This window comes from Zophobas morio, unplaced genomic scaffold, assembly GCF_036711695.1.
Source record: "Zophobas morio isolate AGI-343-1 ecotype UQ-CSIRO unplaced genomic scaffold, CSIRO_AGI_Zmor_V1 ptg000021l, whole genome shotgun sequence".
In the NCBI taxonomy this organism is placed as follows: Eukaryota; Metazoa; Arthropoda; class Insecta; order Coleoptera; family Tenebrionidae; genus Zophobas; species Zophobas morio.
In genome coordinates, this window is record NW_026972126.1 from 13,496,349 (window position 1) to 13,522,838 (window position 26,490).

Below are 26,490 nucleotides of genomic sequence, written 5' to 3' on the forward strand. Positions count from 1 at the left end.
CTCCCTTGCAATTATAATACTCTGTTTCCACTTAATATCGCCGAAATCCAGGAAATTTAAAGTCTAACCTTAATAAACGCGGGGGTTGCATGGGACGCACACGGGGTGGTGGGGTCGACTTTGCGTGAAGGTTTACCCGTAATCCCAGATTTCTTCTGCCGTAGACTAGGTGTTTACCCAGCTACCTTATTTGCGATGGGAGTATTTTAAGAAATACTATATGGACAACTACGTTTCAAAAAACAAAGCAGGCTATTCGTCAAATCATAGGCGATTATCTTATTTATTTTCATGTCTATGAAACACCCGATTCATGTGGACGTTATGTCGCAGAGTTGTTGATTAGAATAATTGTGACCAGTGAAAAATGTGGCACCTCATATTTTATTAGCACGAAAGCTTCGGAAAAGACAAATAATAATACCATTTCAAGGTTTATATGTCCCGTATGAACGAAGAAAAAATCAGTCAGAATTTTAAATAATTTAATTTCAATAAATTACAAAAACGATTTGGTTTAAACGTTACACTGTTGCAAATAATATTACAGATTTGAAAATAAACTTACAATCACAAAATCGTTAAACCTACAAGTGTACGATAAATGAAGCAGTATAAAATCTCTTTTTATGTACATTTGTTATTTACATCCGTTAATAACTTTGAATAAAATAACATCTTAAAAGTATTTACATATAGTACATATCACAGAATCGCATAGAAACTGGCCCGACATGACTTCGTTTTGGCACTTAATAATGCTGTCTTAATTACATATCAGTACCTTTTGAACTTTTAAACAAGAAAAATAAGGCCACATCTGTTACTTATCCGTCTAAATCCAGTCGCTTGCATAATTTGCTTAACGATCCGAGTTTCTTTGTAAACGGTCTATAAATACAGACTGCTAATTGTTAAACGCGACAGAAATAGCGAGATGGCACAATACATAGTCATAATAATTCTTTGGTACAATATTTGGCCTTTTTGTCAACAATCAGAAACTAAACTCATTGAAACTGAGATCAAAATTTGTCAAATTTTTGGTAACAGCTCTAGGTATCAAACAAATTTCAACAACAAAAGCACCGCTAAAAGTAGGGTAGTGACCCTCAAACCAGCAGCCGAACTCACATGAACGACACTAGCCAGAGTCAAAGAACTCAAACTCAACTCGCTGACTATCCTCGGACTTTGCATGTTTATCAAACTCGCGATTTTCTCGGCCTCCCGGACGCACGCCTCGAGCTGCAAACCCGACGGGTTCTTCTCGGTCGTCTGCACGGCGATAAAAACGTCCATCTCTACGGTCAAGTAGCCCCGAAGGACGCACCGGGCCACATGAATCTGCCTATCCAGGGCCTTCAACATGGCCTTCAGCGTCAGCGACTCAGTATCGGAGTTCTTCAAGGCGTACAGCGCCCGGTGGATCTGGTTCTTGGAGTAGAGCAGTCTCAAGGCGCCGCCGCAGATGGGGCAACAAGCTCCCGGGGGCGTGATCCCCAAGCAGTGCGGATCGGGTAAAGGGGCACACTTGACGTCGGGGCACTGCTCGCTCTTGGTATCCCCGATCAGCCCGACCATCCGGCACCGGCCCATGTAGTCCACAGAAACCATATCCGCCCAAGCCGCGCACTCGGAGATGTAGGTACGACCGTTGATGCCGCAAACCACCCCATCGTGGCGGCAGTTTTTCAAACACGGCCCGTGGTAGGCGAGGCGAGCGTTGTGGTGGGCTAGCATGCAGGAGTTTTCGTACTCGGAGTTGTTCATGCTGCAAACGGGCGACTTTGGCAGGCTGTGGCAGTTGGTGGTACCGTTCACTGGAAAAGTGGTTTGGTGGAAGGGCGGCTCGATAATGGAGTGGAGGTACTTACCGCACTCGTACTGTTTGCAGTCTTTGTGGTGTTCCATTAAGAATAAGCAGATTTGGGGTCGAGGAACGCATTTATGACCAATTGGACAGTTATGGGAACGGCAGGGGTCTTCGCAGGGGGCTGGTTCGATATCGGAATCGCTTAAGCCAGCACACCTGAAACAAATCGTGGTCGTGAGTGACTTTGTTTATGTGGCGGGTAATGGGACGGCAAACTTATTACAGACTTTCAGGTACTGACACGAATTATAATAGTGAAATTTTAACAGTGGTTTAGTTACTTACTTTGCTAAACACGCCGACGGGTAGTTGTTCCCATCTTTCCCACACACCGGGACGTAGTGAGGCAAACAATTGCAAGGCAACGACGTATAAGCGGTATTTTCTCCAGTAAGAGCGTTACTTTCGCACTGCCTCTTACTACAAATCACTTCACCAGCGAAACAACTGCACGTCTTACAGTCCATTTCGAACGAAGTCCCATGCAGCGGATGGTACTGTGTACCCAACAGACACGGAGTCAAAGATACACATAACAACGGCTGACACTCCTCGATCTTTCCCTTATTACACTTACAAATCTTCAAGCAACCTTTCGGTTTATTGTTGCTGTGGATGGGAATGCGGACGTAAGTACCATCCGGTACCATGTACTCACTAACTTCACCCAGTTTACACCCCGGGACACACGTATACGGTAAACAGTTGCCACCAAGGATGCAGTTCTTGTTTAGTAGACAAATCTCGTGGGACTTGCACGGGTTACCCTTGCACGGTGAGAAAACTTGGTCGTTGATTCGTTGGTAACCGTGTTCAGAAGGATGCAGAAATTTCTGAAGACTTATACAAGACACAGTCGGGTCTTCCGGAGACAAACCAGCACAGATGGTTTCAGCTGAATGTTCGGGCGTTATTCTGGTCCAGTCCACACACTTGGAAAGAATATCCAGACAGACGTCTCGACAAATTTGATTAGCGTGGGAGTGTCGGGAACATGGTTTGATCTGAAGGGTGCAAGCGACTGTCTTCCAGACGTTTGGAGAACACTGGGAGATGTTCTTCAACGGGAGAATTAACCCCGGTAGGGTCAATTTGTTCTGGAATTGCCACACAGCGACATCGTTACGGGCCGCCTCATCCGCTTCCGAGTTACAAGAACGGAAAAGTTCAGTGGGTCTGTTGTTGAAGTTGGTACAAAAGCTGAGACCATCGCAACCAAGTTCGCAAGGTTCATCCACTAGAAACATGACTGGCCTTAGTAAAGATTGACTTAGGTATGTGTAGGAACTTACCTTCATCTATGCAATTCCTCAAGTTCTCCTCAGCAACCTGAGTGAGACACTTATTGTGGAACTCATCCCAAGACGTCGACCAAAACTTCGTGAACGTCTTGGTACACAATTTCTGGCACGAATGACTGGACGCCTTCTGGCAACACATCCACTTAGCCGAATCCATTCCAACTCTTTCAATCCGCGACACTTCAACCGAAGTGGTCGCAGTTTCCGCAGGTTTGAAAAAACACGACCAGAAGTACTCCTGCGGTAGCGGCAGCCCACAGCCGCCCATCTGCAACCCATCTATGGTCTCCTGAAGGGTAATGTTCTTCGTAGACAGCAGTTTCTTACACGCTTCGCGGCACTTGCTGTGGTTGGACATATCGCAGCAATGCATTTCTGTGAACACCTCGTTAGAACAACCCAAGCGCATCCCGAGTACTTACTTTTGTGTAAATTCTTCGCTGGTGTCACTTTAATGAAGTCCTTGACACACTCCATCACTTTGGGGCTGTTTTTCTCGCACGTTTCTTGTACTTTTAGTCTGAGGGAGGAGCTCGGGGTCCAGCGGCTGCGGAAGATTTCGCGGCAAACTCTGTGGCAGTCGTCGCTTTTGGAGTTGCTGCAGCAGGTTTCGCCGTTCTTTTGTCTTTCGAGGCAGCCGAAGAAGTCGATTTCGTCGCTTTGGCGACAACCGTGGATTAGGTCGGAGGAGGAGGTTGCGGTGATGCAGGCCTTTCGACAGCTGCTGCTTTGTGGGATGGGGCAGCAAAAACGGCCGGACCAGGATTCGCCCCGCGACATGTCTGGAAGAATAATTAAGTATGAAAGGTTTATCTATCTTTCATGATAAGAGATTTTCTTCGTGTGTATGTAGTCATGAAAATCAAAACTTACTGAGGAGTAATTGATTGGCTTAATAAGTTCTTCAATAAATGTACATGTAGTTAGTTAGCGAGAAAGATAACTAATAAATACGTCTATAAACAACTAGAAAGGCGCTTGTGTGGAATTTATTGCCATTAACAAGCTCATTACAACATGTATTAATTAATTACAGTTTGAGGCGGTCAGAATTATGTTATCAAGCATGAACATTAAATATTTTATTTCATGTTAAGAACCCATGATGCCAAATTAAGGAGAATTAATTATGTGCTTCAAAAGATTCTTCAATTTTCCGCACGCATTGTGCTATAAAAAGTACTTTCCTTTAACAGCGATATCCAAGTGGTTTTTTATACTTTTGCGGTTTTTTACGATCTGGAACACTTTAATTTACTAGTATGTTGAATTTTGCGAAGAGGTTAAAATAATGACCTCGATCAATTTGACAGAAGTAAGATTTTATTTAGTTGTACTATTGTCATTTAATATAATATAATCAAAAATTAAAATATTACTGTTAAAATTGTTGCAATTACGACATCCTGTTTCATTGTCAAAACCATTGTCATTTATCAAGACATCGACAGTGTGATAAGACGTTTTCAATACTAAATTGCCTTCACATGTTGCCCAATTGTAAACAGACTTATAATGTGGGCAACGTAACCCTAATTAACATAATATTAATATTAAATTCTGCACCTGTTGCTAGTAAATCAATATTGACAATGCAGATTTATAAACTAGTAGCATTTCCAGAAAATTTGCAATACTTTGTTATCAATCCATCTTGAGTGATAAATTGCGCGCCAACAAAAAACTGTTTATAACTGGAAGGTTATTTTTGTATCCAGTAAAACTAATAAAAATTTACTATCAATATTATTATTTATTATCATTATCGTCATTATTATCGCTGTATCTTCACGATCGATATTATCTCCAATATCTCCATTGTCGTTATTATCACTGTTATCGCCGTTATCATCATCATTATTATTATTATGTCATCAGATAAACAATTAGAACGATAAAATATTAAAGATTACCCCATTTTTGAAAAGAGATCGAACAAAAAAAAGTTTTCCATTTCGCTGAAGAGGACAGTAGCCGCTTTCTACCGGAGTTTTAAAATAAGTATTAAAGATTTAAAATTTTATAATTTGGAGAAAACACAGCCATAAGAAATATCGAGTGCTTATTTTAATGTTTGTAATTTTTTTTGTCAGAATTGCCAATATAACAATGTTTTTGAATCATTAATAATCCTCCGGTATTATATATGTACTCGTTTGGTTTAAGTTTATAAATGGATACGCATGATTTTCTGGAGGCTCTTGTAGAGGTTTTTCCGGTATAAAAAAGAAGATATTCAAGGTATTTCGGCGAATGTTTAAGGTTGTCGATATCGCGTGGGGGTGGCGTACCTCAGTGCCAAGCCCTGGACTGACTAGTGCCGCTGAAAACAAACTTAAGCTATGAGTTCACCTTTACGCCACCAGGGTGTATTGGCAGGATCTCTATAAGTGGGTCTATTATAATAACTGATTGATTATTCGAGAGGAAATATCTACAGCAGTAAAAGTTGAAATAAAAAAAGAATTAAAAAATGTAAAGCTAGTTTATGAGGTAATTTAAATTTGTTTTAATTATTAGGAGTATAATAATAATAATGTTTATAGCACAGCTTAAGTTATTTTCCAATTATTTATTTGTTGTCAATTTTGTTGTGGAATAGTTACTGAATTTAATTATTTGTATTTAAAAATTTGTGTATTTAACTTGGTTGCATTCAATATAAAAAAGTGTCGTGGGCTTCACATTGATCGTTTGTCTTGAAATTCAGCCCAGCTTCATAAGACGAAGGCAAATTTTTAAAATCGGGGGAAAGTCTGAAAAATGTTACTTTTTAAATATACCTTTAAAACAGGGTAAAAAAAAATTGTGTTCTGAACGGACCGCACTGGTTGTTTCGTATTTAAGATAAATCGAGTTACTTTTAGTCAAATTTTGAAAATAATCCAATTACAATGTGTCATTTTGGGGATTCTGGGTAAATAGTAGAAATTCTCGAAGAAATGAAGGCGAAAATCAAAGGAACTCTTTAATTAATTTTTGAAAGTGCTCGAGAAATTGTCGAAAAGTTTTTGAAAAATTGAGCTTTCGCGAAGTTACCTAAAAATCCACAAAAATTCAAATTCGAATTTTTCAAATATCCCAAAAATTGCCGTTTTTCATTTTGGCGATTTTAAAATAATGGTAGGAATTTTCAAAGAAATGAAGCCGAAAAACACTTCAAAATATCGATATCTTTAAACAATTTTCGAAAGTGTTCAGAAAAATATCAATTTTTTTTATAAATTTCATATACTTATGTATTAAAAATTGAGCTTTTGGAGTTAGTTGAAATTCATAGAAAATTCTGAGATACAGACAAGTCGACCCGAAAAACAACCTGTTAATGATATCGGACCAAGATTTTTTCGAAATATTAAGTTTCTGTCAAATTTTAGACCCAGACTTTTGAAGATAAAATCAAAATTGTGTAACAACAGTTGGCAATTTTACTTTGAAACTACAAAATGGAATGATTTGAAATTTTGGAAACGGTTTAAGGCATTGTAAATCTTGAGTCGAAATTTATCCGAATAAACTTAAACTTACTTACAGTCTATATTTATCATTTTTTTAGAATTACGTACACAGGGTGACGCAAACATTTATTTTTAATTTGTTATCCACTTTCAACATATTCCCTGTATTGCAGAGGTCGTTGAGAGTAATTAATGTACATAGCTGCACTTAGAAAACAAAGCTCCATTTCATGTTTTTATTACACACATAATTTCCGAAACTACTGGACTGATTCTTGTGAAATTTTGTACGGATTTTAGGAATATCGTATCGATGGTAAAACGCTAACCAAAATTTGTCCGATTATCCCCACCAATGCTTTAATGCCGTCATCTCAAAATTTTGCATAGTAAATAGTTCTTGATTTTTGTTTTTCATTTTCCCGATTTTCTAATTTTCATTTTCTCGATTTTATATCACAATTTCTCGTTTTCACATTTCATTTATTTTCTCAATATTTCTTTCGATTTTATAATTTTAAAATTGAAAAATCAAAAAACTGAATAGTTCAAAATTGAAAACTCGTGAAGTTCTTTCTTTAGAGCCAATAAGAATGAATCATCAAAACGGATTAGACGTGGGTGGGAGTCATCACTTTTTACTTTGTTTTCAATCTTAGCTTCTACCGCTTGTCATAATTTTACATTTTACAGAAAATAAAATAAGTAAGCGAAATAGAGTTTAGGTTTTTTCTAAAGAGTCTTATAAGCAAGCAGTATCCCCGCCCAGCTACCCCTTCTTCATTCCAGTGACTACTCTTAATATTGTTTAGCTTTATGTTAGCAAGTACTAGCCCCGCCCACCCGCCCCCTCTTTTTTTAGACGATATGTCATTTGCCAAAATTAGTCTTATCTTAGCACATACTAGGCCCGCCCACCCGCCCTTTATTTTCTTAGAGGGTGTCATTTGTTAAAATCACTCTTATCTTAGCAAGTAGTAACAAAAAAATATTACAAATTGAAAAATTGAAGACGTCGAAGATTGAACAATCGAAAAATTTAATAAATAAATAAATACTGAAACCTCGTGAAATTATTTCTTTAGAGCCAATAAGAATGAATGATACAAACGGAATACGACTGAAGATAAAACTGGTTTTGACAAATGAAATACCCTCTAACAATATAAGGGGCGGATGGGCGGGGCTAGTACTTGCTAAGATAAAACGGATTTTCGTTAGTGACATACCAGGAAAATAAAGGGTGGGTGGGCGGGGCTAATACCTGCTTCAGTTTTTCGAATTTTTAAATTTTAGCCTTTCGATTTTTCGATTTCTCAATTTCTCGATCTTTCCATTTGTCAATATCTCGATTTTTCAGTTTTTGGATTTCCCGATTTATCAAGATTTCGATGTTTCAATTTTTTTATTGATCATTTTGTCCCCATTTAAATTTTTTTTCGATTTATGAATTTTTCAATTTTTAATTTTTCGTAACATACTCGTATTCCTGTACCCATACATGAAATTCCCTTGATTTTTAGAATCAACGATTTTTGAAAAAAAGAAAAATCAAAATTGTATCATACCATTTCATGATCTATCGTATTACATAGTTTTGGAAATTTCTTTCTACCCTATTAATTTTTACTAACAATAACGAGACGGACAATAGTACAATGGTAAAAAATATTTATGGGCCACAGCAGTTCACGCGAATTTGTCGGAGAACATTTAGCAGGTACTTGTATTCATAAAATAAGAATGCTCACTTTCATTCGTTAGTAACGATTGTCACTGTCCGGACCTGGATTATTCTCCTTTCTAACATCTGGGGAAAATCGCCACGCGACAACTTTAGATTGTAAATATCTCTTGCTATTGTACTACTGTCCGTCTCGTTATTGCCAATAAAATTTTATAGGGTAGAATAAAATTTCTAAAACTATACATTTCACTGTAAATTTTCAATCTACATTTTATTAGGAGTTTCGTGAATTTTTTTGATTTTGTATATTCTGCTACTTAAAAAATGACATCGTCCATCTTATCGGTCTCTTAGACCCCAGCAGCTAACTTATTCCAACCAGAAAATTGTTTTTGTGACTAAAAAACTTCAAGTAATCGAATGATGTATTCCGGAAGTTCGTATCTTGAACCGTTTCGAAATTGTAAGGCTATAAAATGGAAAAGTAATTCTACTTTGTATTCTAGCAACTCATTTTTAGATTTTTGTTTAACTTCACACTACCTCTACATCATGTATGTTTTATTATACAGGTTGTTCCAATGCTAATACCAAACACTACACACTATCGTGTTAAAATTTCATGTCTAGCAAAAATTTTACCGTTTTCTTTGCATTTTCGAGTCTGTTGGGTGGATTTTTCTCTTAATAAACGCCATTTGAATTTTACAAAATAACACACTTTACTTGTGGTTTATGAATCCGTTTTGATTTACATTGTGACCGGTATTATCTATATTTTTGTTATACGTATATTGCACTCACTAAAATAGGTACATCGTCTCTCATACTTTTGGAGCAATTGTTTGACCGTCCACCCGATTTCCCCACACTCCGCGCTGGACCAAATATAAACAAGTTAACAGAGTGTGTTTTCGCACCGATCCCCTCTTCATTCCAGGACTACTCTTAATATTGTTTAGTTTTATGTTAGCAAGTACTAACGTCGCCCACCCGCCCCCTCTTTTTTTAGAGGATGTCATTTGCCAAAATTAGTCTTATCTTAGCATACACGAGGCCCGCCCACCCGCCCTCTATTTTCTTAGAGAGTGTTATTTGTTAAAATCACTCTTATCTTAGCAGAAACTAATAAAAAAAATATTACAAATTGAAAAATTCCACTTCGAAAAATTCAAGACGTCAAAAATTGAACAATCGAAAAATTGAATAATTAAATACCGAAAACTCGTGAAATTATTTCTTCTGAGGCAATAAGGATGGATAATCAAAACGGGATACGACTAAATATAAGACTCATTTTGATAAATGAAATACCCTCTAAGAAAATAAAGGGCGGGTAGGCGGGGTTAGTCCGTGCAAAGGTAAGACTAATTTTGGCGAATGACACATCCTCTAAGAAAATAAAGGGCGGGTCGGCGGGGCTAATACTTGCTATTTCTGTTTTCAGTTTTTCAAATTTTTAAATTTTATCCTTTCGATTTTTCGATTTCTCATTATCTCGATTTTTCAATTTTTAGATTTCCCGATTTATCGAGATTTCGATGTTTCAATTATTTTGTTGATCATTTTGTCCCTATTTTAAACATTTTTCGATTTATGAATTTTTCAATTTTTAATTTTTCGTATCATACTCGTATTCCTGTACCCATACATGAAATTCCCTTGATTTTTAATATCCTCGATTTTTGAAAAAAAAAATCAAAGTTGTGTCATACCATTTTATAATCTATCGTATTACATAGTTTTGGAAATTTCTTTCTACCCTATAAAATTTTACTGACAATAACGAGACGGACAACAGTATAATGGTAAGAAATATTTATGCCTCACACCATTTCGCCCGAATTTGTCGGAGAACATTTAACAGATACTTGTATTCATAAAATAATTTATTTTTGTTCGTGGGTAACGATGAGCCCTGTCCGGACCTGGATTCTGCTTTCTAACATCTGGGGATAATCGGCACGCGACAACTTTAAGTTGTAAATATTTCTTGCTATTGTACTGCTGTCCGTCTTGTTATTGCCAATCAAATTGTGTGGGGTAGAACGAAATTTCCAAAACTATACATTTCACTGTAAATTTTCAATCTACATTTTACTAGGAGTTTCGTGAATTATTTTGATTTTGTATATTCTGCTACTTATAAAAATGACATCGTCCATTTTATCGGTCTCTCAGACCCCAGCAGCTAACTTATTCCGCCCAGAAAATTGTTTTTGTGTTTAGCAAAAATTTTACCTTTTTTTTGCATTTTCGAGCCTGTAGGGTGGATATTTAAATTTTACAAAATAACACACTTTATTTGTGGTTTATGAATCCGTCTTGATTTCGAATCAAAGGCAGTGGCGCAGAATGGGTGATTGAAATATCTACAGTAATGATTTTTTTGCAAATTTTGTGTTATGTTTAATCAAAACCAACGTCTGGCGTTCACTTTCGACCACCCTGTATATGACTTAGCATTCGGTACATCGCCTCAGCGCCACACAAGCTTCCATTATCCGTGACAAACATAACGCGTCTTGCTTCCACACAGTTTACCACAATTACTGGAAGTCCCTTGTTTATATGCATCGACGGTCCGTCGAACCATCTTACCATGATTAATGAACCTTCAACACTCCGGAACGAGTGACGTCTGTACGAGTTCATTTCGAGTCAGTTGGTCGTATCGTAACTCCGCGTAATTGAAAACTTCGACGCCGGCATCTGCAGGAAATTTCGAACCGTACAGAAACCGCCGTCTGGAAGTTGCCAAAGCTCACGATCGGCTCTTTACTGCCGTGTAAACATGTCGCATTTATTGTTTGTGGTTCATGCAGCACACGAATTTCGTGTCGCCGTACACTGGATCTGGCTGAAGAGCCAAAGGCAAGATAAAAATGTCGGGAGGTTATCTCGGCTCGATACAGGCTTATAGATTATTTTTCATTTAATTAAAGCCAAGTCGGGATTGAGTTATTAACATTGCTGGTGTACACTTATAATTAGGTATGCACGTAGGTAAATAAATTATTGGGTAAATATGTTTATGGTGGTTTTGAGCTTGTTGGGTATGCAGAAAATTAATTAAAATGAGTTGTGTAAATATGAGCTTCGACGCTTATCTGACTGGGAGTTATGGTGTAGTTAATTTGAAGTCGAGGGTTCGACAATTAAAATTGGCTCGGATCTGTTGTAGGATCTTCGGTTGGTTAATGAGGCTGGATTGGAGTTAATTGATACGGAGATGCAGACACACGTTCGAATGCGAAATGGTCAACTAGTGAGATAACGAAATTTATGCAGGGGAGATGCAGGCATTTTTAAGCCATTTTTTTGGAATTTTTGAATTTCAATGCCTGCATTTCAATTAGCATCGCATTTGGAGATGTCTGAGATAACTGTTGCTTATTAAAGATATGATTATTGCTGCCACTCACCGGGGTACTGGAAATTTCGTCCTCTTGCTGGCGAGGAATTTATACTGTCTTAGTTTCGGAAATTTTCATTTTATCATACTTTCTTTAAGTGGTCCTCACTGTTTACAGCGGCACTTATCTCGAAAAATAGTACGTAGTTGTAGTAAAAACTCAAGGCGGATTCGTAAACCACAGGTACAAGAGACGTTATTTTATAAAATTTCTTAACATACATAATATAATCTGGCAACAGTCTGGTTACCGAATTATCTGTCTAACAAAAGTCGGTACAGATAGACGAGAGATAGAAACGAGAGACCTACTTTTTCGTGCTTTAGGGGTCATGTATCGCTCGATGGACAGACACTATTATAATAATTCGCTAGCTTACACTCCTGAAATAAAAAAACAAGTTTATCTTTCGAGACTGTGTTAAAATGATAGAAGTATTTGTTTTCGTAATCACTTTAAAGTCATTAAATATTCGGTCGTTAACTTCAAAATAAATAATTTATACTCGTTAAAGTTGATAAAGAAATCGCATAATTTCCTCGAGGCTCTTACTGTACATTAATATATAACGTTTAGTGAAATTTTGGTTACAAAATAATATTTTTAATTATCCAAACTCGTTCCATTTTTGAAGCATCATAGTAATGGAGAAAATATTTACACTTTGAAATTTTATGTAATTGAAACTTTAACGAAATCATTAGTGGTGCATAAATGTTACTTTCTCTGAATATTTAGATAATTAAATCGTTACACTTTACTCATGATAATTCAAATGTTTTCAGATCGTTCGTGTTTAAGATGAATCGATTAAGGGCCAATACTGACCCCTGCGACATATCCACAGTTACTTCACATTGTTTTTTATTATAGGCGCTCCTTTGTAAACGTGTAATTTATTACAATAAATTTAGAACACTAGGCACCAGCTATTATTATATTTTTTCAATTTGTTACCCACTGTATTTTACTTTTTACGTCTACTTGGAGTGGTCCTGAAATTTAGTTTTTAATAAAATCTCAAACTCCTAGTGCCTTCTATGTTTGAAATATTTAAAATCTTGGTGCCCCCCTGGTGTTGGAGACCGCTGGTGATTTTTTTTCAAGAACTATGAAAGAATCTTGAACGATCTTGGTGATTTTTTTTTAAATAGTAAGAAAAAATTTTGAAGACAATTGATGATCTGAAATTTTGTTTTTGAAAGAATTTCCGGACTCCTGTGCCTTTTATTTTAAAATATTTGAAAGAATCTTAGAGGAATTTGGTCATTTTTTGGAAATAATGTACACGAATCTTGAGGATCCTTAGTTTTATTTTTTTTTTTGAAAGAATATGAAATAATTCTTGATAACGTTTTTGAATGAATTTGAAAGAATCTTTGGAAAATCCCGCAATTTTGTTTTGGAAAGAATTTCAGAATTTTTAGTGTCTTTGATGTTTAAAACATTAAAACAAAATTTGAGAACTCGTCATTTTTTTTTAAATATGAAAGAATCTTGGAGGTCCTTGGTGATTTTTTTTTAAAGGACTATGAAATAATCTTGAGAAACCATTGATGATCTGTTTTGAATGAATTATAAAGAATTTTGAGAGGTCCTGAAATATTGTTTTTGAAAGAATCTCCGAAATCCTATATCTTTTATTTTAAAATATTTGAAAGGATCTTGAAGGAATCTAGTAATTTTTTGGAAATAATATACACGAATCTTGAGGATCCTTACTGTTTTTTTTTTTTTTTTTTGAAGGAATATGAAAGAATCCTTGATAATTTTTTTGAATGAATTTGAAAGAATCTTTGCAATTTTGTTTCGGAAAGAATTTCAGGATTTCTAGTGTCTTTTATGTTTAAAATATTTGAATGAATCTTGGAGGAATCTGGTATTATTTTTGGAAATAATATATACGTATCTTGAGGATCCTTGGTGTTATTTTTTGTTTAAGGAATATGAATAAATCTTTGGAAAATCCTGCAATTTTGTTTTGGAAAGATTTTCAGGATTTCTAGGGTCTTTTATGTTTAAAATATTAAAAAGAATCTTGGAGGCCCTTGGTGTTTTTTTTTAAGGACAATGAAAGAATCTTCAGGAACCATTAATGATCTGTTTTGAATGAATTTTAAAGAATTTCTGAGAGGTCCTGAAATTTTATTTTTGAAAGAATGTTCGAAATCCTGTATCTTTTGTTTTAAAATATTTTAAAGAATCTTGGAGAAATCTGGTCATTTTTTGGAAATAATATACATGAATCTTGAGGATCCTTACTGTTTTTTTTTTGAAGAAATATGAAAGAATCCTTGATAATGTTTTTGAATCAATTTGAAAGAATCTTTGGAAAATCCTGCAATTTTGTTTTGGAAAGAATTTCAGGATTTCTAGTGTCTTTTATGTTTAAAATATAAAAAAAAAAATGAGAACTCGTCCTTTTTTTTTAATATGAAAGAAACTTGGAGGTCCTTGGTGATTTTTTTTTAAAGGACTATGAAAGAATCTTGAGAAACCATTGATGATCTGTTTTGAATAAATTCTAAAGAATTTTGAGAGGCCCTGAAATGTTGTTTTTGAAAGAATCTCCGAAATCCTGTATCTTTTATTTTAAAATATTTGAAAGGATCTTGAAGGAATCTGGTAATTTTTTGGAAATAATATACACGAATCTTGAGGATCCTTACTGTTTTTTTTTAAGGAATATGAAAGAATCCTTAATAATGTTTTTGAATGATTTTGAAAGAATCTTTGGAAAATCCTGCAATTTTGTTTTGGAAAGAATTTCAGGATTTCTAGTGTCTTTTATGTTTAAAATATTAAACAAAATTTGAGAACTCGTCCTTTTTTTAAAATATGAACGGATCTTGGAGGTTCTTGGTGATTTTTGTTCAAAGGACTATGAAAAAATCTTGAGGAACCATTGAGGATCTGTTTTGAATGAGTTTTAAAGAATTTTTGAGAGGTCCTGAAATGTTGTTTTTGAAAGAATCTCCGAAATCCTGTATCTTTTATTTTAAAATATTTGAAAGGATCTTGAAGGAATCTGGTAATTTTTTGGAAATAATATACACGAATATTGAGGATTCTTACTGTTTTTTTTTTTGAAGGAATATGAAAGAATCCTTGATAATGTTTTTGAATGAATTTGAAAGAATCTTTGGAAAATTCTGCAATTTTGTTTTGGAAAGAATTTTAGGATTTCTAGTGTTTTTTATGTTTAAAATATAAAAAAAAAAATGAGAACTCGTCCTTTTTTTTAATATGAAAGAAACTTGGAGGTCCTTGGTGATTTTATTTTAAAGGACTATGAAAGAATCTTGAGAAACCATTGATGATCTGTTTTGAATGAATTCTAAAGAATTTTGAGAGGTCCTGAAATGTTGTTTTTGAAAGAATCTCCGAAATCCTGTAACTTTTATTTTAAAATATTTGAAAGAATCTTGGAGGAATCTGGTAATTTTTTGGAAATAATATACACGAATCTTGAGGATTCTTACTTTTTAAGAAATATGAAAGAATCCTTGATAATATTTTTGAATGAATTTGAAAGAATCTTTGTAAAATCTGCAATTTTGTATCGGAAAGAATTTCAGGATTTCTAGTGTCTTTTATGTTTAAAATATTTGAAAGAATCTTGGAGGAATCTGGTATTTTTTTTTGAAAATAATATATACGAATCTTGAGGATCCTTGGTGTTATTTTTTGTTTAAGGAATATGAAAGAATCTTTGGAAAATCCTGCAATTTTGTTTTGGAAAGAATTTCAGGATTTCTAGGGCCTTTTATATTTAAAATATTAAAAAGAATCTGGAGTACTCGGTCTTTTTTTTAAATATGAAAGAATCTTGGAGGCCCTTGGTGTTTTTTTTAAGGACAATGAAAGAATCTTCAGGAACCATTGATGATCTGTTTTGAATGAATTTTAAAGAATTTCTGAGAGGTCCTGAAATTTTATTTTTGAAAAAATGTTCGAAATCCTGTATCTTTTGTTTTAAAATATTTTAAAGAATCTTGGAGAAATCTGGTCATTTTTTGGAAATAATATACATACACGAATCTTGAGGATCCTTACTGAATTTTTTTTTGAAGGAACATGGAAGAATCCTTGATAATGTTTTTGAATCAATCTGAAAGAATCTTTGGAAAATCCTGGATTTTGTTTTGGAAATAATATATACGAATCTTGAGGATCCTTGGTGTTTTTTTTTTTTTGTTTAAGGAATATGAAAGAATCGTTGATAATGTTTTTGAATGAATTTGAAAGAATCTTTGGAAAATGCTGCGATTTTGTTTTGGAAAGAATTTCAGGATTTCTAGTGTCTTTTATGTTTAAAATATAAAAAAAAAAATGAGAACTCGTCCTTTTTTTAAATATGAAAGGATCTTGGAGGTCCTTCGTGATTTTTTTTTAAACGACTGAAAGAATCTTGAGAAACCATTGATGATCTGTTTTGAATGAATTTTAATGAATTTTTGAGAGGTCCTGAAATGTTGTTTTTGAAAGAATCTTCGAAATCCCGTATCTTTTATTTTAAAATATTTGAAAGAATCTTGGAGAAATCTTGTCATTTTTTGGAAATAATATACATACACGAATCTTGAGGATCCTTGGGTTTTTTTTTTGTTTAAGGAATATGAAAGAATCCTTGATAATGTTTTTGAATGAATTTGAAAGAATCTTTGGAAAATGCTGCAATTTTGTTTTGGAAAGAATTTCAGGATTTCTAGTGTCTTTTATGTTTAAAATACAAACAAAAATTGAGAACTCGTCCTTTTTTTAAATATGAAAGAATCTTGGAGATCCTTCGTGATTTTTTTTTAAACGACTGAAAGAATCTTGAGAAACCATTGATGATCTGTTTTGAATGAATTTTAATGAATTTTTGAGAGGTCCTGAAATGTTGTTTTTGAAAGAATCTTCGAAATCCCGTATCTTTTATTTTAAAATATTTGAAAGAATCTTTGGAAAGTCTGGAATTTTATTTTTGAAAAAATTTCGGTATTTCTAGTGTTTTTATGCTTAAAATTTTAAAATGAATCTTGCGGGAGCCTGGTGTTCTTTTTTTAAGATAAAAGAATCTTGAGAACCCCGTGTTTTTTTTTTGTTTTTGAATGGATTGCAGAAATCTAAGTGTTTTTTTGTGCTTAAAATATTAGAAAGAATCTTGAGAACCCCTGGTTTGTTTTTTAAATATAAATCAGTGTTGAATAATCTCGACGTTTTTTTTTTTTTTGAGAAAAAATATGAAAGAATTTTGAGGAACCTTGATGATATATTTTTGGTTGTATTTTAAAGAATTTTTGGGAGATATTCAAATTTTATTTTTGAAAGAATTTTTGGGCTCATAGTGTCTTTTATGTTTATAAATATTAAAAAGAATCTTGGGGAACCATGATGTTTTTTTTTTCGAAAAAATAAAATACCTAATCTCGTGCTTTTTTTTGAAAACATACAAAAATAGAAGAATCTTGGGAGCTCCTGAAAATTTATTTTTGAATGGATTTCGGAAGTTCTAGTTTATTTTATGATTAAAAGTAAATTAAAAAATGAGGACCATTGAAGATCTATTTTTGGATAAATTTTAAAAAACCTTTTTTTGCTTTTAAAAAATTCACCGGATTTTTGGAGACCTTTGTTTTTTTTTGAAGTAATATGAAAAAATATTAAACAACCTTGGTGTTCTGTTTTTTTTTTTTTGGAAAAAATATGTAAGAAATGAAATTTTGTTTTTGAATGGGGGGTCAAAAGTCCTAGTACCTTTTATCTTTAAAACTTTTAAAAGGATCTTCGGGAACCCTGGTGTTTTTTTGTGGAAAGAATATAAAAGAATCTTCAGGTGTTTTTGTGAAAGAGTAAAATAATCTTGAGCACCATTAAGGATTTAAAGAATATTGGGGAGGTCCTGAAATGTTGTTCCTCAATGGATCTCAGAAGTCCTAGTGCCTTTTACGTTTAATTTTTTTTAAATAATCTTGGAACAGCCCGATGTTCTTTTTTTGGAAAGAAAAAGATTCCTGATGCTTTATTTTATATTATTGTAAAAATATGGAAAAATCTTGGGGACCCTTGATGGGTTTTAGGACACTCATGAAATGATCGTAAACAACCTTGGTGTTTTTTTTTTTGGAATGAATATAAGAGAATCTTTAGGACCATTTGTTTTTGATTGAATTTTAAAGAATCTTGGGGAGGTCCTAAAATTTTGTTTTTGACAGAATCTCTGGACTGTCTTTTATGTTTAAAATATTTAATAGACTATATAAGAATCTGGGGACTGTTGGTGTTTTTTTTAAACAATATGAAAGAATTTTGAACGATCTTAGTGTTGCTAATAAATTTAGAACACCAATTAGCTAACACCATGTTTTTTCAATTTGCCACCCACTGTCTTCTACTTTTTATATTTTCCCTCTATAGTAGAGGTCGTTTTAGAGTAATTAGTATAATTGCTAATAAATTTAGACCGCTGAGACCCACCTAAAACTATATATTTAATTGTGGAGTGGAACCTCGACGTTCATGGCCCCTAGAGAAGGAAAAAATAAGTCCCCGTTTCCGTCTGTTTGTCGTATGTCTGTCTGGGATTTTATTAGAACGAAAACTTTTTTGACAAACAGTGTAACACGTTGTGTTTTTGAAATGACGTCATCAGTTTTTTGGAAAGGATACGGTTTTGTAATCATTAAATCAATTTTAGTTAGTATTTTACTAAAAAAGCTTAGAAAAGTCGATCATCTAGTCTTTTGAACATGTTGCAAAACATGTTTCAATAAAAATCAACATGGTTTATTATTCCACAGGGAGAAAATAACACGTTATGTTGCATGTTCCAAGTAAGATTTTATTAATACAATTTTTTATGACGTCATCAACTTTTACTGGAAACGAGTATGTTAATTTTGATACATCGAACGTAGCAGTACGTAGAACACATGTGAAAAAAATTTAAAAAATATTAATATACTGCTAAAGCACAAACAACGTTGTGTCTCAAGGACATTTTCCTACAAATAACTTAATTAGGAGTTTCTTAGATGTGTCATCATAAACTTTGTGGAAGAGATGTTTAAAAAATGTTGAGTTCATTTTATTTGTTTACATTTTCGTACGAAAAATTTTGAGATGAAAATAAAAAATAAATGTAAATTATACAAAAGAAGAATATGGGTAACAATAACGATAGCAAAACTAAAAAATTCAAACAAAAATAGGAAAAGTTTTCGAACCATCGCCACTGAAAATTTTCACCAAGACACCTGCTCACTCTACACTGTAACAGCAACTGCCAAATATACACTTCCTGCAAGCCTCGTATTTATCAATTTGTAAATAACCATCCACCCAACAATTACACGCCATACAAAGTTTCTAATTGCAAATTTTATACTCGCACGTGATCCGGGCATTTATTCCACTGCACAGGAATTACCAAGCAAATGAGCAAAGGCAGAAAATACACGTTGTGAGGACGTAAAATTAATTTTCATAAATTGCGACAACATCGTTCGACTTGGAGATTAACATACTCCATGGAGCGGAACTGGCGTATTTATCAAGCTTTTGCCAGGTTTCATCAATCATGCCCATCCGTTTATTCATCACTCAAAAATTTATACGTCCCGGATTTATATTTACCAAAACGGAATATGCAATTATTTTAGTTGTGATAGATTTGTGCTTTTCGGTTATCAGTTGAACGTTCGATAGATTTATGCAACAATAGTTATTCCGACTCCCACATTTACCGGTTTTCGAGAGCATTGGCATTTAAATGGCTTTTTGTTTATGGAATTGTATTTGGTAATTTTTCAACAAAGTGTTCTTCTAGTCTAATTTTCTTGTATATGGCGGACATAAATCGTGCGGTTTTTTCGCGCCGGTCGACTGGTTCTTCTAGTTTTGATAGGTGAGTATAGTCGTTTGGTTCAACTTTCGTTCGTGTTTGTTAAACAATTTTAACTTTCTCTTAATTTATAATAATATTCAGGACATTTTCAAAATTTTATTACAACAAAAAAAAAACAGACAATGAAGGTAAAACACACCTCACTTTTACAAGCCTTTCGGAAAAGAAAAGTGAGAATGAAACACGAAGGAAGGAATTAATAAAATAAGAAGTCTAGAACTTTGCTCATCAAATCTATTTAAATATTCCTGCCTGTAGAGATGCAAATAGAATAAAATTAGACACGTTACGCTACAAGTCTAGGTTTTTCAGTCGCTTGGTTTCAATTTATGCGCATAATAATTTTACAGGTAATTAAACAAACACATCTAATATATTAATTACTCGTTTGCTCGTACAGTTAAATGATCACACCTTAGTTTTATAGTGGTCGACTCTTTGGGGTGTAATAAAAGGGGTTGTATTTTGTAGCATCATCCTGTTATTGTGTTAATAATGTCAAATAGAAAAACTTAAAATTGTGTGGAAATATTACTCCATATGTGCATTTATTGCATGGCACGAAAGTCCACATGGAATAAAAATAGGTTCGAGTGATGTAATAGGCATAATAATTTCACCGTGCAAAACGTGTTAGTGAAATAATTGTTAATTAAATTAAGAAATGATATGTTTTTACTTTTACCGTTTCGGTACCAATCTATCCTAGGGGAATTAAGTTGACAAAACATAATCGGCGACATTTAAAAGACAATTCCATTGGGAATCAAAAATGTACAGAGTTTAGTGAAAGTTTGTTCTTTTTTAGGTAAAATTTACAAAAGTGAATAAAAATAGTCCAGGACAATTTTGCCATAAAATTGAAATTTTAGAATAGTCTAGACAGTTTCTATTAGGCAATGAATAGAAATTTAAACAAAAAAAAAAACAAGGTAAATCTGAGAAATTTCAGTATAAAGCAGGTGCATGTAGGGATTTTAGACGAAATTCTAGATAATTTCAAAACTGACGGTAACGTTCAAAGCAATTCTGATCAAGTAGCTCAATTTGGATTTCCTACCAACTTGACGAAAAACTGAACACAGTTCTAGAACATTTCATTCCAGAAAACACTATCCAGAGAGTTGTAGAGTTCTGCCGTCAAATAAAGTGGGGAAAGAAGAGATTCCCAATGGATTTTTAGAATATTCTCCTGATGAAGATAGTACGGAAGCAAATCTGAGTCACTGTTAAAACAAACAGATTACAATAACGATAATCTAGAAAAATCTGGTGAAGAAAACGAAGAAATAGAGAAGTTACTGGTGCGATCAACAGTTTTAGAACATTTCATTCGTGAAGAACAGAAGATTCACAATGGATTTTTAGAACATTCCACTGATGAAGATAGTAAATTATTGTTAAGTGAATGTGGCAGTAGGAAGGATATTAAAACATGGATAATCTATAAAGATCTGGAATATTCTTTTGAAGAAATCGAGAAATTGCTGATATGATTGACGAAGAACTGAACCAGTCGTGGAACATTCTATTGAAGAAAAATATTACCCTGCGAGTGTAGAAGAAGATCTAGGTTATTGTCAAGTCTCCATGGCAGTAGGAACAATTTACAAATGGAAAAAGCGACGAAGAAGTGGAAGCTTCTTTAAAAGAAATAGAAAAGTTACTGATATGGTTGAGAAAGAACTGAAATATTTGTGGAAATTTTATTTAAGAAAAACATTACCCTAATCTAGAAAAATCTGGTGAAGACAATGAAGAAATAAGGTATGGTGAAGATAGTGAAGAAATAGAGAAGTTACTGGTCTAGTTGACAATTTGAGAACATTTCTTTCGAGAAGAACATTACCCAGAGAGTGTAGAACAGTTCTGCCATTAAAAAAGGGTCGACTAAAAAGATTCTCAATTGATTTCCAGAACATTCTATTGATGAAGATAGAATAGAAGCAAATCTAAGGCACTGTTAACTGCATGTGGCAATAGGAAAGAAACTAAAACAGATAATCTGTAAAGATCTGGAGCACTTTTTTCAGGAAATCGAGAAGTTACTTATATGGTTAACGAAGAACTGAACCTGTCGTGGAACATTCTATTGAAGAAAAACATTACGTTGAGAGTGCAGAACTGTTCTGCCATCAAATAAAGGGCCAAACAAAAATATTTTCAATGGATTTTTAGAACATTTTCCTCTGGTGAAGACAGTATAGACGATCAACAAGTAAATTTGTTAGTAGAAAGAAGATTACAAATGGAATGAGCGACAAAGAACTGGAAAATTATTTCGCAGAAAGTTACTGAATTGTTTGACGAAGAACTGAAACATTTGCGGAACATTTTATTGAAAGAAATCATTACCCTGAAAGTGTAGAACAAACAGTTTTGCAATTAAATAAAGAACCGACTAAGAAAATTCACAATAGATTTATAAAACATTTCACTGATGACGACAGTACAGAAGCAAATCTATGTCATTGTTAAAAGAAAAAGATTACAACAACCATAATCTACAAAGATATAATGAAGACAGCGAAGAAATAAGAACTGGTGGAGATAGTGAACAAAGAGAGAAGTTACTGGTGCGGTTGACATTTTTATAACATTTCATTTGAGAAGAACATTACCCAGAGAGTGTAGAACAGTTCTGCCATTAAAAAAATGGTCGACTAAAAGGATTTTCAATTAATTTCCAGAACATTCTATTGATGAAGACAGAATAGAAGCAAATCTAAGGCACTGTCAACTGCATGTGGCAATAGGAAAGAAACTAAAACAGAGATAATCTGTAAAGATCTGAAGCACTTTTTTCAGGAAATCGAGAAGTTACTTATATGGTTAATGAAGAACTGAACTTGTCGTGGAACATTCTATTGAAGAAAAACATTATCCTGAGAGTGCAGAACTGTTCTGCCATCAAATAAAGGGCCAGACAAAAATATTTTCAATGGATTTTTAGAACATTTTCCTCTGGTGAAGACAGTATAGAAGATCAAAATCATTGTCAAGTAAATTTGGTAGTAGAAAGAAGATTACAAATGAAATGAGCGACAAAGAACTGGAAAATTATTTCGCAGGAATAGAAAAGTTACTGAATTGTTTGACGAAGAACTGAAATATTTGCGGAACATTTTATTCAAAGAAATTATTACCCTGAAAGTGTAGAACAGTTCTGCAATTAAATAAAGAACCGACTAAGAAGATTCACAATAGATTTATAAAACATTCCACTGATGAAGACAGTACAGAAGCAATTCTATGTCATTGTTAAAAGAAAAAGGTTACAATAACCATAATCTACAAAGATATGGTGAAGACAGCGAAGAAATAAGAACTGGTGGAGATAGTGAACAAAGAGAGAAGTTACTGGGGCGGTTGACATTTTTATAACATTTCATTTGAGAAGAACATTACCCAGAGAGTGTAGAACAGTTCTGCCATTAAAAAAGGGTCGACTAAAAGGATTTTCAATTAATTTCCAGAACATTCTATTGATGAAGACAGAATAGAAGCAAATCTAAGGCACTGTCAACTGCATGTGTCAATAGGAAAGAAACTAAAACAGAGATAATCTGTAAAGATCTGAAGCACTTTTTTCAGGAAATCGAGAAGTTACTTATATAGTTAATGAAGAACTGAACTTGTCGTGGAACATTCTATGGAAGAAAAACATTACCCTGAGAGTGCAGAACTGTTCTACCATCAAATAAAGGGCCAAACAAAAATATTTTCAAAGGATTTTTAGAACATTTTCCTCTGGTGAAGACAGTATAGAAGATCAAAGTCATTGTCAAGTAAATTTGGTAGTAGAAAGAAAATTACAAATGAAATGAGCAACAAAGAACTGGAAAATTATTTCGCAGGAATAGAAAAGTTACTGAATTGTTTGACGAAAAACTGAAATATTTGCGGAACATTTTATTCAAAGAAATCATTACCCTGAAGGTGTAAAACAGTTTTGCAATTAAATAAAAAACCGACTAAGAAGATTCACAATAGATTTATAAAATTTTCCACTTATGAAGACAGTACAGAAGCATATCTAGGTCATTGTTAAAAAAAAAAAATACAACAACCATACTCTACAAAGATCTGGTGATGACACTGTAGAAATAAGATCTGGTGAAGACAGTGAAGAAATACAGAAGTTACTAGCGCAGTTGTCAGATTTAGAATATTTTATTCGAGAAGACCATTACCCAGAGAGTGTAGAACAGTTCTGTCATTAAAAAAGGGTCGACTAAAAAGATTCTCAATTGATTTCCAGAATATTCTATTCATGAACACAGAATATAATCTAAGTTATTGTTAAGTGAATGTCGCAGTAAGGAAGTTATTACAACAAGGGTAATCTACAAAGATCTGGAACATTCTTTTGAAGAAATCGAGAAGGTCCTTATATGGTTGACGAGGAACTGAATCAGTCGTGGAACATTCTATTAACGACAAACATTAACCTGAGAGTGTACGAGTGTTCTGCTATCACTAAAGGGCCGGACAGAAATATTTTCAATGGATCTTTGGAACATTTTCCACTGGTGAAGGCACTATAGAAGATCTAAGTCATTGTCAAATAAATTTGGTGGTAGGAAGAGGATTGCAAATGGAATAAGTGACAAAGAACTGGAAAATTATTTCGAAGAAAAGTTATTGAACTCTTTGACGAAGAACTGAAATATATGTGAAACATTTTATTCAAAGAAATCATTACCTTGAAAGCGTATAACAGTTTTGCCATTATATAAAGAACCGACTAAGAAGATTCACAACAAATTTATAACACATTCCACTGATGAAGACAGTACACAAGCAAATCTAAGTCATTGCTAAAGGAAAAAGATTACAACAACGAGAATCTAGAAAAATTTGGTGAACACAAAGAAGAAATTGGCGCAGCTTTAGAATATTCTATTTGAGAAGATTATGGCGCTGAGGGTGTAGAACATTTCTGCCATGAAAAAAAGAGCCTACTAAAAAGATCCTCAATTCATTTCTAGACTGTTCTAATGATGAAGACAGGATAGAACAAAATCTAAGGCGTTGTTAACTGAATGTGGCAATACTTAGAAAAAAAATTAAAACAGAGATAATCTGTAAAGAGCTGGAGCACTCTTTTTTTGACGAAGAAATGAATCAAGGGTAGAACATTCTATTGAAGAAAAACATTACGCTGAGAGTGTAGAACTCTTCTGCCGTCAACTAAAGGGCCAAACAAAAAGATTTTCAATGGATTTTTAGAATATTTTTCATGGTGAAGACGGTAGAGAAGAAGATCTAAGTTACTATCAGATAAACATGGTAGTAGGACAAGATTACAAACGGAATAAGCGACAAAGAACTGCAACATTCTTTCAAAGAAATAGGAAAGTTACTGATTTGGTTGACGAAGAATTGAAATATTTATAGAACATTCTATCCAAGTAAAACATTACCCCGACAGTGTGGAACAGTTTTTCCATTAAAAAAAGGGCCGACTAAATAGAATCACAATACATTTATAAAACATTTCACTGATGAAGACAGTACAGGAGCAAATCTAAGTCATTTCTAAAGAAAAAAGATTATAACAACGAGAATCTAGAAAAATTTGGTGAACACAACGAAGAAATAGAGAAGTTACTGGCGCAGTTTTAGAACATTATATTTGAGCAGAATGTTACGCTGAGAGTGTAGAATATTTCTGCAACGAAAAAAAGAGCCTACTAAAAAGATCCTCAATTCATTTCTAGACTGTTCTAATGATGAAAACAGGATAGAACAAAATCTAAAGCGTTATTAACTGAATGTGGCAGTAGAAAAAAAATTAAAACAGAGATAATCTGTAAAGAGCTGGGCACTCTTTTTTTGACGAAGAAATGAATCAAGGGTAGAACATTCTATTGAAGAAAAACATTACGCTGAGAGTGTAGAACTCTTCTGCCGTTAACTAAAGGGCCAAATAAAAAGATTTTCAATGGATTTTTAGAATATTTTTCACTGGTAAAGACGATATAGAAGAAGATCTAAGTCACTATCAGATAAACATGGTAGTAGGAAAAGATTACAAATGGAATAAGCGACAAAGAACTGCAACATTCTTTCAAAGAAATAGAAACGTTACTGATCTGGTTGACCAAGAATTGAAATATTTATGGAACATTCTATTCAAGTAAAACATTACCCCGAGAGTGTAGAACAGTTTTTCCATTAAAAAAGGGCCGACTAAGTAGAATCACAATGGATTTATAAAACATTTCACTGGTGAAGACAGTACAGGAGCAAATCTAAGTCATTTCTAAAGAAACAAGATTACAACAACGACAATCTAGAAAAATTTGGTGAACACAAAGAAGAAATAGAGAAGTTACTGGCGCAGTTTTAGAACATTATATTTGAGAATAATATTACGCTGAAAGTGTAGAACATTTCTGCCATGAAAAAAAAGCCTAGTAAAAAGATCCTCAATTCATTTCTAGACTGTTCTAATGATGAAGACAGGATAGAACAAAATCTAAGGCGTTATTAACTGAATGTGGCAGTAGAAAAAAAATTAAAACAGAGATAATCTGTAAAGAGCTGGAGCACTCTTTTTTTGACAAAGAAATGAATCAAGGGTAGAACATTCTATTGAAGAAAAACATTACGCTGAGAGTGTAGAACTCTTCTGCCGGCAACTAAAGGGCCAAACAAGAAGATTTTCAATGGATTTTTAGAATATTTTTTACTGGTGAAGACGGTATAGAAGAAGATCTAAGTCACTATCAGATAAACATGGTAGTAGGACAAGATTACAAATGGAATAAGCGACAAAGAACTGCAACATTCTTTCAAACAAATAGAAAAGTTACTGATCTGGTTGACGAAGAATTGAAATATTTATGGAACATT

At 33.7% G+C, this 26,490-nt stretch overlaps 1 protein-coding gene across 1 annotated transcript in view; it reads right to left on the bottom strand.

Annotated features, from left to right (window-relative positions):
• Window positions 1–471: 471 nt before the first annotated feature.
• LOC135132336 (reversion-inducing cysteine-rich protein with Kazal motifs) overlaps window positions 472–26,490 on the bottom strand; it is a 137,793-nt gene continuing 111,774 nt past the window's right edge. The window contains exons 5-9 of the mRNA XM_064060406.1: window positions 3,600–3,959; window positions 3,169–3,552; window positions 2,162–3,113; window positions 1,878–2,032; window positions 472–1,823 (exon numbers count right to left, since the gene is read on the bottom strand). Of these exons, the coding sequence (XP_063916476.1) occupies window positions 1,063–1,823; window positions 1,878–2,032; window positions 2,162–3,113; window positions 3,169–3,552; window positions 3,600–3,959 (2,612 nt within the window). The 3' untranslated portion in view covers window positions 472–1,062. The remainder of the gene's footprint in view (window positions 1,824–1,877; window positions 2,033–2,161; window positions 3,114–3,168; window positions 3,553–3,599; window positions 3,960–26,490) is intronic.